The sequence below is a fragment of the Haematobia irritans genome, chromosome 4 (genome assembly GCF_050003625.1).
Source record: "Haematobia irritans isolate KBUSLIRL chromosome 4, ASM5000362v1, whole genome shotgun sequence".
In the NCBI taxonomy this organism is placed as follows: domain Eukaryota; kingdom Metazoa; phylum Arthropoda; class Insecta; order Diptera; family Muscidae; genus Haematobia; species Haematobia irritans.
This window is the reverse complement of record NC_134400.1, coordinates 51978795-51995385: the sequence shown is the minus strand read 5'-3', so window position 1 is coordinate 51995385 and position 16591 is coordinate 51978795. Positions and strand designations below refer to the sequence as shown.

General features: G+C 36.2%; 1 protein-coding gene across 1 annotated transcript in view; it reads right to left on the bottom strand.

Annotated features, from left to right (window-relative positions):
- Nucleotides 1-4016: 4016 nt before the first annotated feature.
- Nucleotides 4017-16591, bottom strand: part of LOC142235399 (uncharacterized) — a 30069-nt gene continuing 17494 nt past the window's right edge. The window contains exons 2-3 of the mRNA XM_075306653.1: nt 5861-9721; nt 4017-5731 (exon numbers count right to left, since the gene is read on the bottom strand). Coding sequence (XP_075162768.1) covers nt 4017-5731; nt 5861-9721 — 5576 coding nt within the window. The remainder of the gene's footprint in view (nt 5732-5860; nt 9722-16591) is intronic.

Below are 16591 nucleotides of genomic sequence, written 5' to 3'. Positions count from 1 at the left end.
TCGCACGCAAAGCTGGCAAAATCGCTAAAAGTTGCCAAATCAACCGTTACAAATGTAATTAAAGTGTCAAAATTTGGTCAAGGGAAACGCGTGTAAATCGGTGAAATCGTTTATTTAAAAAATCAAATTAAATTTGTTTTTAAAGTTCAATTAGTATAAAATTCAGGAAAAATATTCAGTTAGGCTTTCGCTTTTCCAAATCCGAATTGCCGGGCCTCACGCTTGACACCTGCCATCAGATTTGGTACAGCCACCTTGTCCACCTTCTTCGCCGCAGAAAGCCAGTTTGCCTTGAACTGCTGCTCGTCCTTAGCAGTTTTTTTGGTCTTCTTTAGGTTCCGCTTGACAATAGCCCAGTATTTCTCAATTGGGCGGAGCTCTGGCGTATTGGGAGGGTTCTTGTCCTTGGGAACCACCTGCACGTTGTTGGCGGCGTACCACTCCATGGCCTTTTTACCGTAATGGCAAGATGCCAAATCCGGCCAAAACAGTACGGAACAACCGTATTTCTTCACGAAAGGCAGCAGACGTTTATTCAAAAACTCTTTCACGTAAATTTCTTGGTTGACAGTCCCGGAAGCTATGAAAATGCTGCTTTTCAAGCCACAGGTACAGATGGCTTGCCAAACCAGATATTTCTTTGCGAACTTTGACAGTTTTATGTGCTTGAAAATATCTGCTACCTTTCCCCTTCCTTTTGCCGTATAAAACTCCTGTCCCGGAAGCTGCTTGTAGTCGGCTTCGACGTAGGTTTCGTCGTCCATTACCACGCAGTCAAACTTCGTCAGCATCGTCGTGTACAGCCTCCGGGATCGCGCTTTGGCCGTCGTATTTTGTTTATCATCGCGATTTGGAGTCACTACCTTCTTGTAAGTCGATAGTCCGGCCCGTTTTTTGGCTCGATGCACGGTAGTAGAGGATACACCCAGCTTATTTGCGGCATATGGGAGAGAGAAGTTAGGGTTTCGCTTGAAACTACCGGCAACTCTCTTTGTCGTCTCAGCGGCTTGTGGTTTTCGATGTCCCCCCGATCCAGACTTCCTGGTTGTCGACAAACGTTCCCCAAACACTTTAATTACATTTGTAACGGTTGATTTGGCAACTTTTAGCGATTTTGGCAGCTTTGCGTGCGAGTAGCTCGGATTTTCGCGATGCGCGAGCAAAATTTTGATACGCTGCTCTTCTTGCTTGGACGGCATTTTGACAACTGAAGAGTGAATTCCAAAATCAAAATAGGAGCAACATTCTACACACACATACTTTGAAAATGAGGGGTGTTCAGGTTTTTTAAATGCAAAATTGAAAGAAATACGTCAAGTTTATATTGACCAAATTTTGACCGTATCATCCTTTAATAAAACGAAAGTTGCAAGAATGTGAGGATGAACTGAATGTGATGAATTTAAACAAGGATTCGCGCGCGCGCCCTTCAGCGGCACGTCGATCATCTTATCTCTTTCCAATTTTAATGTTTAGAACAAGACAATAAAATGAGAATTGATACGATTTGAGGACGAACTGAATGCGATGAATTTAAAAAAGGATTCGCGCGCACGAAATGCACAACTTTAAAAGCACTTCCAGAAGATGCACTCCCAATGATGTTCTTTATTTTAACTACCAAGGAAGTTCTTTTAATTCAATTTTTTATAACATGGTTTTTTCATACTTTTAATGGGTAATTTTAACTTTTTTTGCTTCAAATAGGTTAAAAACAGAGTAAGAATTCATAAAATGATGCAAATCATTTAAATTTTGTCGAAAAAAATGTTAAATGCAATCTGAGAAAACTGTGAATTTTTGAAAATGTTTGAGGTCAAACGTTTCCGACAAGGGTTAGAATCTATTAAAAATTATAAAAAATATTTATTTGACAAAATATAACAGAATTTTTTAATTTACATCCAAAACATTGAATTCGAATCACACCTAAAGAAGTGATGGAAATTCAGAGGACTTCCGTCCTATGACAAGCCCATGTTAAATTCATCGCTTCTGCGTCAATTTTGCACCAAAAAGAAAATTTTTTTGCTGAGTTCCGATTTGGGGTTTTGTGGAGCGTTTGGCACCATTTTCTCTTTAATTGTCTTAGCATTTTTTTATAGACCAAGAGATCTGCACTGTCTTTCCAGTTACGGCATTTTGAATTAAATACCGTACGTATTTAGTTAACCAAAATAGGGGATCAAAACTACTTCATTTAGGGCAGTTTTGGATTTGTATTCCGACATTCATTTTCCCCATCAAATATTGGGCGTTGTGACCGCCTATTTTTGGGACATATGACCGCGATGAGGGAGGACATAAAGCCCAAACTAAAATTGGGCGATGTGACCGCCCCAATGGAGGTCATAACGCCCAAAAATCATTTGGGGCGATATGTCCGCAAGCCAAATCTAGGGATCAGTTTATATGGGGGCTATACGTAAAAGTGGTCGGATATGGCTCATTTTGAAGTTTCAAGTTGATAGCTTGTTTCGTTTGGAAGTTAGCGTGATTTCAACAGACCGACGGACGGACTCAGAATTTCACCACGACCCAGAATATACATACTCTACACACAAAAAAAAAATTTTTTGATTTCAATCACGAAAATCGCGGATTCAATCATTTTTTTAATTGAAATGTCTTCAATCACGAAAATGATAGTATCAATCACCCATTTTGATTGAAAACCAACACTATTTTTAATTAAAAATTTAATTGACTTTTGTCACGGAATCAATTAATTGTGTGATTGAATCAATTAAAAACGTGATTGATTTTTAACAGAAAATTCAATCACAGTTTTAATTGAATCAATTAAAATTTTAATTAATTTCGCGACAAAAATCAATCAACTATTTGATTCATTCAATTAAATAATTAATTGAAATTGGCTATAAATTTCGATCAACAAATTTATATATTGCGACCCCAAAATCGTATTTAGTTTTATTTGAAATAAAAGAAAATGTGTGTTTCTCATAAAACATATTTAATATTTTATTATTTTTTGAATTATGCAATAGACAAATAAATTTGGTTCTTGTCATTTGTGTTTTGTTCTAACATAACTTACAAATACAATTACTATCAATAACAACTATAGGGTGAAAAAATAAATTATATAAATCACTATCTTCCTTATAATAATAACCATGTTAGCATATTCCTTCTAATATGTAGATGCGCCTAGATTTCCAATAAATCAGCAGCCTTAGTTTTTCTGAAAGTAAACAAAATAATTCGAATTTAATTTTGTTCAATTAAAAGTTAATTTTGTTAAACATAACCTGCATAGAATATCAAGTTCAATTCTTAGTTCCAGGTTGCAGATTTATAATCTTCTTTTGCAGTGGTAGTCTTTTAGCATAAAAAGGTGTATTAAGGAGCTCGGTAATTTAATTTTAGTAACAATTCCTTTCCAAAATTTCCACACATTGAAATCGTCTATTAAAATTTGAACCACTCAAAGACAAAAATAATGGGAAAGCAATGTAATATTTGGTATTATATTGATGATACTTTGCAAATTCTGGAAATAGGAAAAATATATATGGAAAATACATTGTTCCCAAAAAAAGTAGGTTCGCTATGGCCTGATTAGATTTAAAAACATTGGTTCAATTCAGTGAAATATTTATTTCGTGACTATCTTTATTGACACAACCAAATGTTTAAATTCCTTTAATAACAAATTAAATTCATTAATTTATATTTTGTAATGGTTCACGAATTTTAATAAACTTACTTATTTGGTATCAAAACCATAGACAAATTAAAATTTTATATATTAATACTTAGCGTATTCTACGCGCAACCAACTTTTTAGAGAAAAAGAATAATTTTCTGTAACATAAGAATGATGTACAAAAGAGAATCGATAAATAAAATCGATAATATATTCGATAATTATTTGATAAAAATTCAATAGTTTTAGGGTGTGTTACCACTAGCGATGTTTTATAGTTGTGATTGAGATTTGGCGGTAACACCCCCGCGCAGTATGAAAAGAAGTTTTCGCATTCATACTCCTAATTGTGAGCCACATCTAAAATCGCCAACTTCACTGCAGGTCGAACTAATAGTCCACCAGATGTTAAAACTTTTGCTTTACGCACTTGACCATCCTTCGCTAGCATAGTCTCAATTACCTTGCCCCTCGGCCACACGTTTCGTGGATTAGATGGATCGACTACAACGACCAAGTCGCCGACTTCTATAGGTTTAGCCTTTTCGTGCCACTTCGATCGTCGTGTTAAATTTGGTAAATACTCCTTTACCCATTTTCTCCAGAAATTATCGGCAAACTGTTGTGACATCAACCAATTCTGTTTTAATGTATGACCACTATCATCGTACATAGCTAAAGGTTTCATCCCATTCGACGAGCCAAGCAACAAGTGGTTTGGTGTAAGAGCTTCTTCATTTTCTGTGTCTAGAGGAACGTATGTGAGGGGACGGGAATTTACAATATTCTCTACCTCTGCTAACATTCCTCGTAGTGTTTCTTCTGATGGTGTTTTTGTAGGGGCAATCTTGTACAAAATGTTCTTTACCGATCTCACCATTCTCTCCCATGCGCCACCCATATGTGGTGATGAAGGGGGGATGAAATTCCACTTGGTTACGGAGGTGGTGAAATTACGTACAAGCTCGTCTTTATTCACCTCTTTTATTGCCTCTCGAAGCTCTTTCTCTGCACTCACGAAATTCGTACCATTGTCGCTGTAGAACTCCTTAGGTGTACCACGTCTGCATATAAAATTCCGAATGGCTAGCAGACACGAAGACGTATTAAGTGTATTTACTACTTCGATATGGACAGCTCTAAGAGTTAAGCACGTGAAGAGAGCTCCGTAGCGTTTCTCTTGATGCCGACCAACGGATATCATTAAGGGGCCGAAGTAATCTACTCCGGTGTATGTGAATGGGCGAGAGAAAGAAGCTAGTCGTGCTGTTGGGAGCTTAGCCATTTGTGGATACGATGGTTTTGTTGTTTTAATTTTGCAGTGTTGGCATAGTTTCGATAATTTTTTCACCACAGTTCTTAATTTCGGAATATACCACTGCTGTCTGATTTCATTGACAACGGTTTCATTGTTGCCATGGTGATATTTACTGTGGTAGTGGAGAATAAGTAAATAAGTGACATAGCTATTTTTGGGCAATATAATTGGATTTTTTGTATTTGCCGACACGAGTGCATTTTCTATTCGTCCGTCCACTCTAAGTATGTTATCCTCGAGTTTTGGTGTTGCTTTATAAAGAGGGCTTGATTTTGGCAATGTCATGTTGGACTTTAAAGCATATATTTCCTCAGAGTAAAATTCATTTTGTGCTTGACGATATAAAACCATTTCAGCTCGTTCCAATTCAGCAGATGTGAATTCACCATAATCTTTTCTCTTTGTTTTAAGAATGAGTATAAATCTTATGACGTAGGCTACGCACCTTACAGCTCTGGTCCACTTTGAGAAGCGTTTTATATCGATAAATGATGTATTTTCTTCATGTTTGAGAACAACTTGATTCGTTTCCATAGCCGTAGGTTCTGGAATAAATTCGCTCTTTGGCCATTCACATTCAGATTTTAATAAAAATGGTGGTCCATTAAACCAACGACTTTGCTCAGTAAGGTCAGGTCGTTTGGCCCATTTAGTGGCTTCATCCGCTACATTGAGTTTACCCGGAATCCAAAACCATTCATGTAGATCAGATGATTCAAGTATTTCACCTACACGTAAAGCTACAAATTGGTGGTACTTTTTGTTATTGTAGTTTAACCAGCTGATAACCGTCTTTGAGTCCGACCAAAAATATTTTTTCATTATTGGAATTGAGTGATTTTCAATAACAAATTTTGCTAATCTGCAACCTATTAGTGCCGCCATTAACTCGAGTCGTGGTATTGAGTTCATTCGCAAAGGAGCTACTCGGGTTTTCGAACCCACTATGGAGCAAATTATTTGGTTATTGAACTCAATGCGCAAATAGGCAACTGCTGCGTATCCATTCTCACTCGCGTCGACGAATGTATGAAGTTGCAGGTTAGTGTTATTATAGTTACCAAGTGATTTTAGGTAACATCTTGGAATTTTAATGGTTTCTAAGTCTGGAAGATATTGGAGCCATTTTCTCCATTTTACCAATTGGTCATCTTTTATGGGTTCATCCCAACTCACACCGCTTCTCCAAATCTCTTGGAGTAATATTTTTAAGTACATAAGGAAATTTCCTATAAGGCCTAGAGGGTCAAAAATCGTCATTAGAATTTTTAAAATTTGACGTTTTGTGGCCGGTTTATTCCCCTGGATGACTTCGTTATTTCGTATGTGAGGTGATATCTTAAATATGAAAAAGTCATTCTTTGGATTCCAAAATATTCCTAAGACTTTCTCTGTTTGTTCATCTGGACCTATGTCTAGTGGTTTGTCACTTTCTGAAGAATTTCCTAGGCATGAAATTACATCTGATTTGTTTGAAGTCCAGTTTCGAAGATTGAAGCCTGCTTGTCTTTGAATATATTGTACCTGCTTTGCGATCTGAACGGCTTGATCGACGGTATCAGTAGAATAAAGGAAATCGTCCACATAATGATTTTCTATTACGGCAGAGGAGGCCTCAGGAAGCTTGTTAATAAATTTGGAAGCGTTTTTATTTTTCACGTACTGTGATATGCAGGGTGCACATGACGCACCGAATATCATTACGTTCATTACATAAATATCAGGTTCCTTTTCTACGTTACAATTTCGCCACAAAAAACGTTGGACCTGTCTATCTTCATTCCTAATATAAACTTGGTGAAACATCTGCTCTACATCGCCACATAATGCAACAGATTTTTCACGAAATTTAAATAAGATGGCTGGTAAAGATGATAAAAAATCTGGTCCTTTGTACAGCATTGTATTTAAAGAAATTCCATTATATTTTGCAGCCGCATCCCAAACGATTCTACATTTCCCAGGTTTGTTTTTGTTAAACACTGGGAAAATCGGAAGATACCATACGTTTCCACAAGATTCTGAATTTTCAATTTTGCTAATAAATCCTTTGTTTATGTAGTCAGAAATAATATCTTGAAAAGTAGAATGAAGAACTTTATCAGCCAAAAGCTTCCTCTCAAGGCAAACTAGACGTTTCAAGGCCATATCGTAATTGCTAGGCAATTTTATATTGTCATATTGCCATAACAGACATGTTTCATAATGGCCGTCTTCTCTTTGTGTCGTGTATTTTTCTAAAAGCTGCAGAGCTCGCTCATCGTTTTTGTTCGATGGGATCTTTGAGCAAGATACACCAATATTTTCGATCCTATAAAAATCTTTAACCATTTCGTGTAATTTATTATCTCTCTCGCTACAGTCACACATGTGAAAGTTGTAGTGCTGCGCTCTTACATTTTCACAAGGCCCATAAATAGTCCATCCCAACTTTGTCTTTATACCAATGGGTTCATTGCTTTTCCCTCCTTTTGATTTGCTTGACGTCAAAACATTTATATTGTCCAGCCCAATTAAAACCTTTGGAACTGCATTGTTATAACTTTCAACTGGGATCCCTTTAAGATGAGAAAATCTGCTAGAGATTGTCTTATAATCAAGAGATTGTTTCGGCAGTAATAATTCTTCTACAGAACGAACTTCTAACACAAACTCTTTGGAGTTCCCACCTCTCACACGTATATTTAAACGTTGGGAATTGTTCTCCATTCGTTTTACATTTGATGTCCATTTCAAACATAACTGCTCTGGTTCCCCCTTCAAACCCAGTTGATTCAAAATCCCCTCGTCGATGAGTGAAATGGACGAGCCATCATCCAAGAATGCAAACGTTGAAATATTGTTGTTGTTGTCTCCATAGATAGTTATGGGTACAACTTTGAAGAGAATATTTTGTCGGTGGTTGTTGTGTGTTTGCAAATTCTCTTCGATTGCGTTCTCTTGCTCTCTTTCACTGCTATTGTTTTTATTCTCTCTATTCTGAGCCAATTGAACGGTGTTACCTGTATTTGTTTTGGATCCATGTAGCAAATAATGATGTTTGAATTGACAACTGTCTACATTGCATACCTTTTCTTTGTTATAACAACTACCAGAGTGTTTTCGTAAACAATGCCTACATAGTGCAAAAACATTCACCATATTCCATCGCTCTTTGCGATCAGCTGACAAAAACTTTTTACAGTTTGGAACATTCTGACATTCTTCGCTGCAAATTATGCATTTCTTTTTGTTTGTTTTGGTGTGGGAGTGAATATGCACATTCCGTTGTTTTCGATTAGAAGAAATGTCAGAACTTACATTGCTTTCATTATTTACTGTACTGGCCGACAAACCAAGATCAAAAATCCAATTTGAGAACTCGACCAAATTTGCTTTTACATTGTTTTGTTGGAGATATAATTTCTGAGTTCCCCAATGTAGTTGGTAATAAGGTGGTAGCTTTGACACAAGTTCGTGCATTAGAGTGGTGTTATTTATTTCATCCGTAAGCCCGCAGGCTTCGATGGTAGATAGTAAACCTTTTACATGCACGGCGAAATTGGTGATGGTTTCCATTTTATTGGGATTAACTTGTGGCAACGATTTAATTTTATTTTTAAGAGAGAATACAATTTTCTCTGGTTGCCCGAACAATACTTTTAGAGTAGATATGGCGTGCGGTACACATGTTGGGTGAATTAGAATTTTTTCCACAGACTCCAGAGCACTGCCACGTAATGAACGCTGTAGTCTGATTAAATTTTCTGCATCGGTGAGGCCACACACAGCTGTTGACCAATCGAATGTAGAGCTGAATAGAGGCCATTCCTCCGGGTTTCCTGAAAATATCGGTAGTTCTTTTGGAACAGTTTGGCGTGCATAAAGTTGCTCTTGCGTTAAATTCCGTCGTCGAGGCTGTTGTTGTTGAATATATTCTTGGAAACCACGGGCCTGTTCGGGATTTATGAATGACTGATTATTGGTGCCATCGAGGGGCTGTGGGTTGGTGTTTAAATTTATGTTCGCTGTAGATTGCATTGATGTTGTATTTGGTATAAATTGAAACGGATGAGAGCTATTATGTGTATTATCTTGGTTTAGTAGAGATTGGTGAACGGCAGCTGAAGTTACTGGGTTAAAATTTGAAGTGTGAGGAATGATAGAAGTGTTTGAGATTATGTTCGGAAGATCGTTAATTGGTTCTTGCATTGTTGTATTTTCGGCTATGGGGGTGTTATTTTGGTCTGGGATATTTTCTTGCAAAATTTCTTGGAAATTGTTTGTGGTTTCTTCGTCTATTTGTTGGAGAATGCTATATTTCCTTTCCAAGTATTCTCTGTCACGCTTCTCTTTCAGTTGTCTTTCTTCTTCTAGCTTTTTTAGCTCAAGCTTCTGTTTAGATGTAAGTGACGTGGAAGAAGAAATGGATGAGATGCTTGAATTTCGAGAACGTTGTTTCTTACTGGAACACAGAGGACATACCCAAGGACTTTCTTGAGGGGTTATTGAATTAGCGCAATGCTCATGGTATGGTTGGCGACATTTGCCGCAGAATATGGTTTTTTCGTTAATATGTTCGTGGCAAAATTGGCAAACAGGAGGTGGCGAGTCGACTTGGTCTTGTGGCAGATTTTGGTTTATCGTAGGAGACATGGTTAAGGCGTACTTACGTGTGGCAGAGACTGCGATCAAAGTTGATGTGGGGTCGATGCTGTAGAGGTTATGTAATCCACGTTGATGGTCAGTTGCTCGGGATATATATGGAGAGGATTAATTACAGATTTGGTTTCCAGCTGCAACAGTTTGCTCTTTAATCCTTCACTTTCAGCAAATAAGAATTTAAAATTGTTCCCAAAAAAAGTAGGTTCGCTATGGCCTGATTAGATTTAAAAACATTGGTTCAATTCAGTGAAATATTTATTTCGTGACTATCTTTATTGACACAACCAAATGTTTAAATTCCTTTAATAACAAATTAAATTCATTAATTTATATTTTGTAATGGTTCACGAATTTTAATAAACTTACTTATTTGGTATCAAAACCATAGACAAATTAAAATTTTATATATTAATACTTAGCGTATTCTACGCGCAACCAACTTTTTAGAGAAAAAGAATAATTTTCTGTAACATAAGAATGATGTACAAAAGAGAATCGATAAATAAAATCGATAATATATTCGATAATTATTTGATAAAAATTCAATAGTTTTAGGGTGTGTTACCACTAGCGATGTTTTATAGTTGTGATTGAGATTTGGCGGTAACATACATATTTTTATTATTTTCGGATATTTATCATTTTTTTAAATCCAAAAGAAATAACTTTTTTACCATTACATAATTCAGCTCATTAGTTTACATATCAGATATACTGCTCTCTATTTGGGTTCAAACTGAAAAAGGCAGGTAAAACAAAAATGCAATTTAATGCCGAGTTACACAGACTGATCTCTCCATCATGCTTTGTTGAATAAATACCCATTCTCTTGTTCTCTTTTCGCTCTTTCCATTGCTCAAAATTATTCAATTTCAATCACAAAGGTGATTGGATCAATCACATGTGTAATTGGAAACGGGAAAATTTTCAATCACGTTTGTAATTCAAAATTATTTCCGAATTGATTAACAAATTGATTGAATCAATTAATATTTTAATTGGAAACGTAACAAATATCAATCATTTTTATACCCTCCATCATAGGATGGGGGTATATTAACTTTGTCATTCCGTTTGTAACACATCGAAATATTGCTCTAAGACCCCATAAAGTATATATATTCTGGGTCGTGGTGAAATTCTGAGTCGATCTAAGCATGTCCGTCCGTCCGTCCGTCTGTTGAAATCACGCTAACTTCCGAACGAAACAAGCTATCGACTTGAAACTTGGCACAAGTAGTTGTTATCGATGTAGGTCTGATGGTATTGAAAATGGGCCATATCGGTCCACTTTTACGTATAGCCCCCATATAAAGGGACCCTCAGATTTGGCTTGTGGAGCCTCTAACAGAAGCATATTTCATCCGATCCGGCTGAAATTTGGTACATGGTGTTGATATATGGTCTCTAACAACCATGCAAAAATTGGTCCACATCGGTCCATAATTATATATAGCCCCCATATAAACCGATCCCCAGATTTGGCTTGCGGAGCCTAAAAGAGAAGCAAATTTCATCCGATCCTGCTGAAATTTGGTACATGGTGTTGGTATATGGTCTCTAACAACCATGCAAAAATTGGTTCACATCGGTCCTGGCTTATTTCTGTAGACTTTAGACTTGACGTAGCCCCACAAAAAATAGTCTAAAGGCGTCAAATCGCATGATCTTGGTGGCCAACTTACCGGTCCATTTCTTGAGATGAATTGTTCTCCGAAGTTTTCCCTCAAAATGGCCATAGAATCGCGAGCTGTGTGGCATGTAGCGCCATCTTGTTGAAACCACATGTCAACCAAATTCAGTTCTTCCATTTTTGGCAACAAAAAGTTTGTTAGCATCGAACGATAGCGATCGCCATTCACCGTAACGTTGCGTCCAACAGCATCTTTGAAAAAATACGGTCCAATGATTCCACCAGCGTACAAACCACACCAAACAGTGCATTTTTCGGGATGCATGGGCAGTTCTTGAACGGCTTCTGGTTGCTCTTCACTCCAAATGCGGCAATTTTGCTTATTTACGTAGCCATTCAACCAGAAATGAGCCTCATCGCTGAACAAAATTTGTCGATAAACACATTTCGAACCGACCACTGATTTTGGTAATAAAATTCAATGATTTGCAAGCGTTGCTCGTTAGTAAGTCTATTCATGATGAAATGTCAAAGCATACTGAGCATCTTTCTCTTTGACACCATGTCTGAAATCCCACGTGATCTGTCAAATACTAATGCATGAAAATCCTAACCTCAAAAGAATCACCCTTTATATAGCCCCCATATAAACCGATCCCCAGATTTGGCTTGCGGAGCCTAAAAGAGAAGCAAATTTCATCCGATCCTGCTGAAATTTGGTACATGGTGTTGGTATATGGTCTCTAACAACCATGCAAAAATTGGTCCATATCGGTCCTTAATTATATATAGACCCCATATAAACCGATCCCCAGATTTGGCTTGTGGAGCCTCTAAGAGAAGCATGTTTCATCCGATCCGGCTGAAATTTGGTACATGGTGTTGGTATATGGTCTCTAACAATCATGCAAAAATTGGTCCACATCGGTCCATAATTATATATAACCCCCATATAAACCGATCCCCAGATTTGGCTTGTGGAGCCTCTAACAGAAGCATATTTCATCCGATCCGGCTGAAATTTGGTACATGGTGTTGGTATATGGTTTCTAACAACCATGCAAAAATTGGTCTACGTCGGTTCATAATTATATATAGCCCCCATATAAACCGATCCCCAGATTTGGCTTGCGAAGTCTCCAAGAGAAGCAAATTTCATCCAAGCAGGTTGTAATTTGGAACATGGTGTTAGTATATGATCTTTAACAACCGTGCCAGCATTGGTCCATATCGGTCCATAATTATATATAGCCCCCATATAAAACGTTCTCCAGATTTGACCTCCGGAGCCTCTTGGAGGAGCAAAATTCATCCAATCCGGTTCGAATTAGGAACATGGTGTTAGTATATGGTCGCTAACAACCATACCAAAATTGGTCCAATCACATAAAAATTGGTCCATATCGGTTCATAATCATGGTTGCCACTAGAGCCAAAAATAATCTACCAAAATTTTATTTCTATAGAAAATTTTGTCAAAATTTTATTTCTATAGAAAATTCTGTAAAAATTTTATTTCTAGAGAAAATTTTGTTAAAATTTTATTCGGTTCATAATAAAATTTTCATCATTTTCAAAATTTTATTTGTATAGAAAATTTTGTCAAAATTTTATTTTTATAGAAAATTTTGTTCAAGTTTTATTCGGTTCATAATCATGGTTGCCACTCGAGCCACAAACAATCTACCAAGATTTTATTTCTATAGAAAATTTTGTTAAAATTTTATTTCTGTAGAAATTTTTGTCAAAATTTTCTTTCTATAGAATATTTTGTCAAAATTTTTATTTCTATAGAAAATTTTGTGAAAATTTTATTTCTATAGAAAATTTTGTTAAAATTTTATTTCTATAGAAAATTTTGTGAAAATTTTATTTCTATAGAAAATTTTGTTAAAATTTTATTTCTGTAGAAAATTTTGTCAAAATTGTATGTCTACTTTGTCAAACTGAATTATATACGTATTGGATCGAATTTTTTATACCCTCCATCATAGGATGGGGGTATATTAACTTTGTCATTCCGTTTGTAACACATCGAAATATTGCTCTAAGACCCCATAAAGTATATATATTCTGGGTCGTGGTGAAATTCTGAGTCGATCTAAGCATGTCCGTCCGTCCGTCCGTCTGTTGAAATCACGCTAACTTCCGAACAAAACAAGCTATCGACTTGAAACTTGGCACAAGTAGTTGTTATCGATGTTGGTCGGATGGTATTGAAAATGGGCCATATCGGTCCACTTTTACGTATAGCCCCCATATAAAGGGACCCTCAGATTTGGCTTGTGGAGCCTCTAACAGAAGCATATTTCATCCGATCTGGCTGAAATTTGGTTCATGGTGTTGGTATATGGTCTCTAACAACCATGCAAAAATTGGTCCACATCGGTCTATAATTATATATAGCCCCCATATAAACCGATCCCCAGATTTGGCTGGCGGAGCCTAAAAGAGAAGCAAATTTCATCCGATCCTGCTGAAATTTGGTACATGGTGTTGGTATATGGTCTCTAACAACCATGCAAAAATTGGTTCACATCGGTCCATAATTATATATAGCCCCCATATAAACCGATCCCCAGATTTGGCTTGCGGAGCCTAAAAGAGAAGCAAATTACATCCGATCCTGCTGAAATTTGGTACATGGTGTTGGTATATGGTCTCTAACAACCATGCAAAAATTGGTCCATATCGGTCCTTAATTATATATAGCCCCCATATAAACCGATCCCCAGATTTGGCTTGTGGAGCCTCTAAGAGAAGCATATTTCATCCGATCCGGCTGAAATTTGGTACATGGTGTTGGTATATGGTCTCTAACAATCATGCAAAAATTGGTCCACAGCGGTCCATAATTATATATAACCCCCATATAAACCGATCCCCAGATTTGGCTTGTGGAGCCTCTAACAGAAGCATATTTCATCCGATCCGGCTGAAATTTGGTACATGGTGTTGGTATATGGTCTCTAACAACCATGCAAAAATTGGTCTACGTCGGTTCATAATTATATATAGCCCCCATATAAACCGATCCCCAGATTTGGCTTGCGAAGTCTCCAAGAGAAGCAAATTTCATCCAAGCAGGTTGTAATTTGGAACATGGTGTTAGTATATGATCTTTAACAACCGTGCCAGCATTGGTCCATATCGGTCCATAATTATATATAGCCCCCATATAAAACGTTCTCCAGATTTGACCTCCGGAGCCTCTTGGAGGAGCAAAATTCATCCAATCCGGTTCAAATTAGGAACATGGTGTTAGTATATGGTCGCTAACAACCATACCAAAATTGGTCCAATCACATAAAAATTGGTCCATATCGGTTCATAATCATGGTTGCCACTAGAGCCAAAAATAATCTACCAAAATTTTATTTCTATAGAAAATTTTGTCAAAATTTTATTTCTATAGAAAATTCTGTAAAAATTTTATTTCTAGAGAAAATTTTGTTAAAATTTTATTCGGTTCATAACAAAATTTTCATCATTTTCAAAATTTTATTTCTATAGAAAATTTTGTCAAAATTTTATTTCTATAGAAAATTTTGTTCAAGTTTTATTCGGTTCATAATCATGGTTGCCACTCGAGCCACAAATAATCTACCAAGATTTTATTTCTATAGAAAATTTTGTTAAAATTTTATTTCTGTAGAAATTTTTGTCAAAATTTTCTTTCTATAGAATATTTTGTCAAAATTTTTATTTCTATAGAAAATTTTGTGAAAATTTTATTTCTATAGAAAATTTTCTTAAAATTTTATTTCTATAGAAAATTTTGTGAAAATTTTATTTCTATAGAAAATTTTGTTAAAATTTTATTTCTGTAGAAAATTTTGTCAAAATTGTATGTCTACTTTGTCAAACTGAATTATATACGTATTGGATCGATCTTTTTTGATTTAATATATACCACGTATGGACTTACATACAATTTAGAAGATGGTGTTAGGAGGTTTTAAGATACCTTGCCATCGGCAAGCGTTACCACAACTTAAGTAATTCGATTGTGGATGGCAGTGTTTAGAAGAAGATTCTACGCAATCCATGATGGAGGGTACATAAGCTTCGGCCTGGCCGAACTTACGGCCGTATATACTTGTTTGATTTAATATATACCACGTATGGACTTACATACAATTTAGAAGATGGTGTTAGAAGGTTTTAAGATACCTTGCCATCGGCAAGCGTTACCGCAATTTATGTAATTCGATTGTGGATGGCAGTGTTTAGAAGAAGTTTCTACGCAATCCATGATGGAGGGTACATAAGCTTCGGCCTGGCCGAACTTACGGCCGTATATACTTGTTTTAATTGGTTTTTATTGGGATTTGATTAAATAATTAATTGAATCTATTAACATATTAATTGAATCCGTTTCCAAATTCAGTTAAGTGTTTAATTGAAAAAATGTTGGTGATAATTTTTTGTGTGTTAGGGGTCTTAGAGCAATATTTCGATGTGTTACAAACGGAATGACAAAGTTAATATACTATATATCCTATGGTGAAGGGTATAAAAATCTACTAGTTTTGGTAGAATTCTACCAACTGTGGCAACCATAAAAAAACATGGACCGATTCACACCATACTCAGCACACCTATTTATGGACAAAATGGTCCTCTACTTTTTTTGCGATGTGTAGATGCTCAAGACCCAAAATCGGGCGATCCATTTATATGGGGCTAGCATATATCAAAACTTGAAACAATACTGGGTATCTGTACATGAAAGGAAACGGTCGAACCCGCCAATCCGCTGACATCAAATACTTTTAGTTTTTTTTTTTTTTTAACCCCTTGTACATGTTCATAAGCCAATAAACGCTATTTCCTCTACAAAATCATAAGATCTGCCTTCTCGCTCTTCATTGTCCACAAAACCGAATCGTTCTGTGACATCACCTGGCCCCGTGAGCTTACCTCAGCCGAAGGACGGAAAACCCGTCGTTACAGTACTTTAATAATTCTGAAAATTTCTTAAAAATGGAGAAAAAAGTGAAAAACCAATAAATTAAAATTTGTTTCCTAGAATCAAGTACCCAAAACACAAGAGAATTGTGTGTTTAAAAGTATTCTTACTTCAAATGTTCTCCTTTTTGGCTCAGAAGCAATACCAAAAATCCTTAGAGTAAATACAAAATGTTTGGAACCAGGCATACTGTTTTTCAGTTTATTTTATAATTTTATCAATATATCACAAAAAGAGAAACTATCATCCAATTATAAGAATAAATTCGCTAAACCCAATGTGGATTACACTCTAACTTCCCGCAAAAAACAAAATTGTTGATAGTCGACTTTGCCTTAATAAATTTGCACA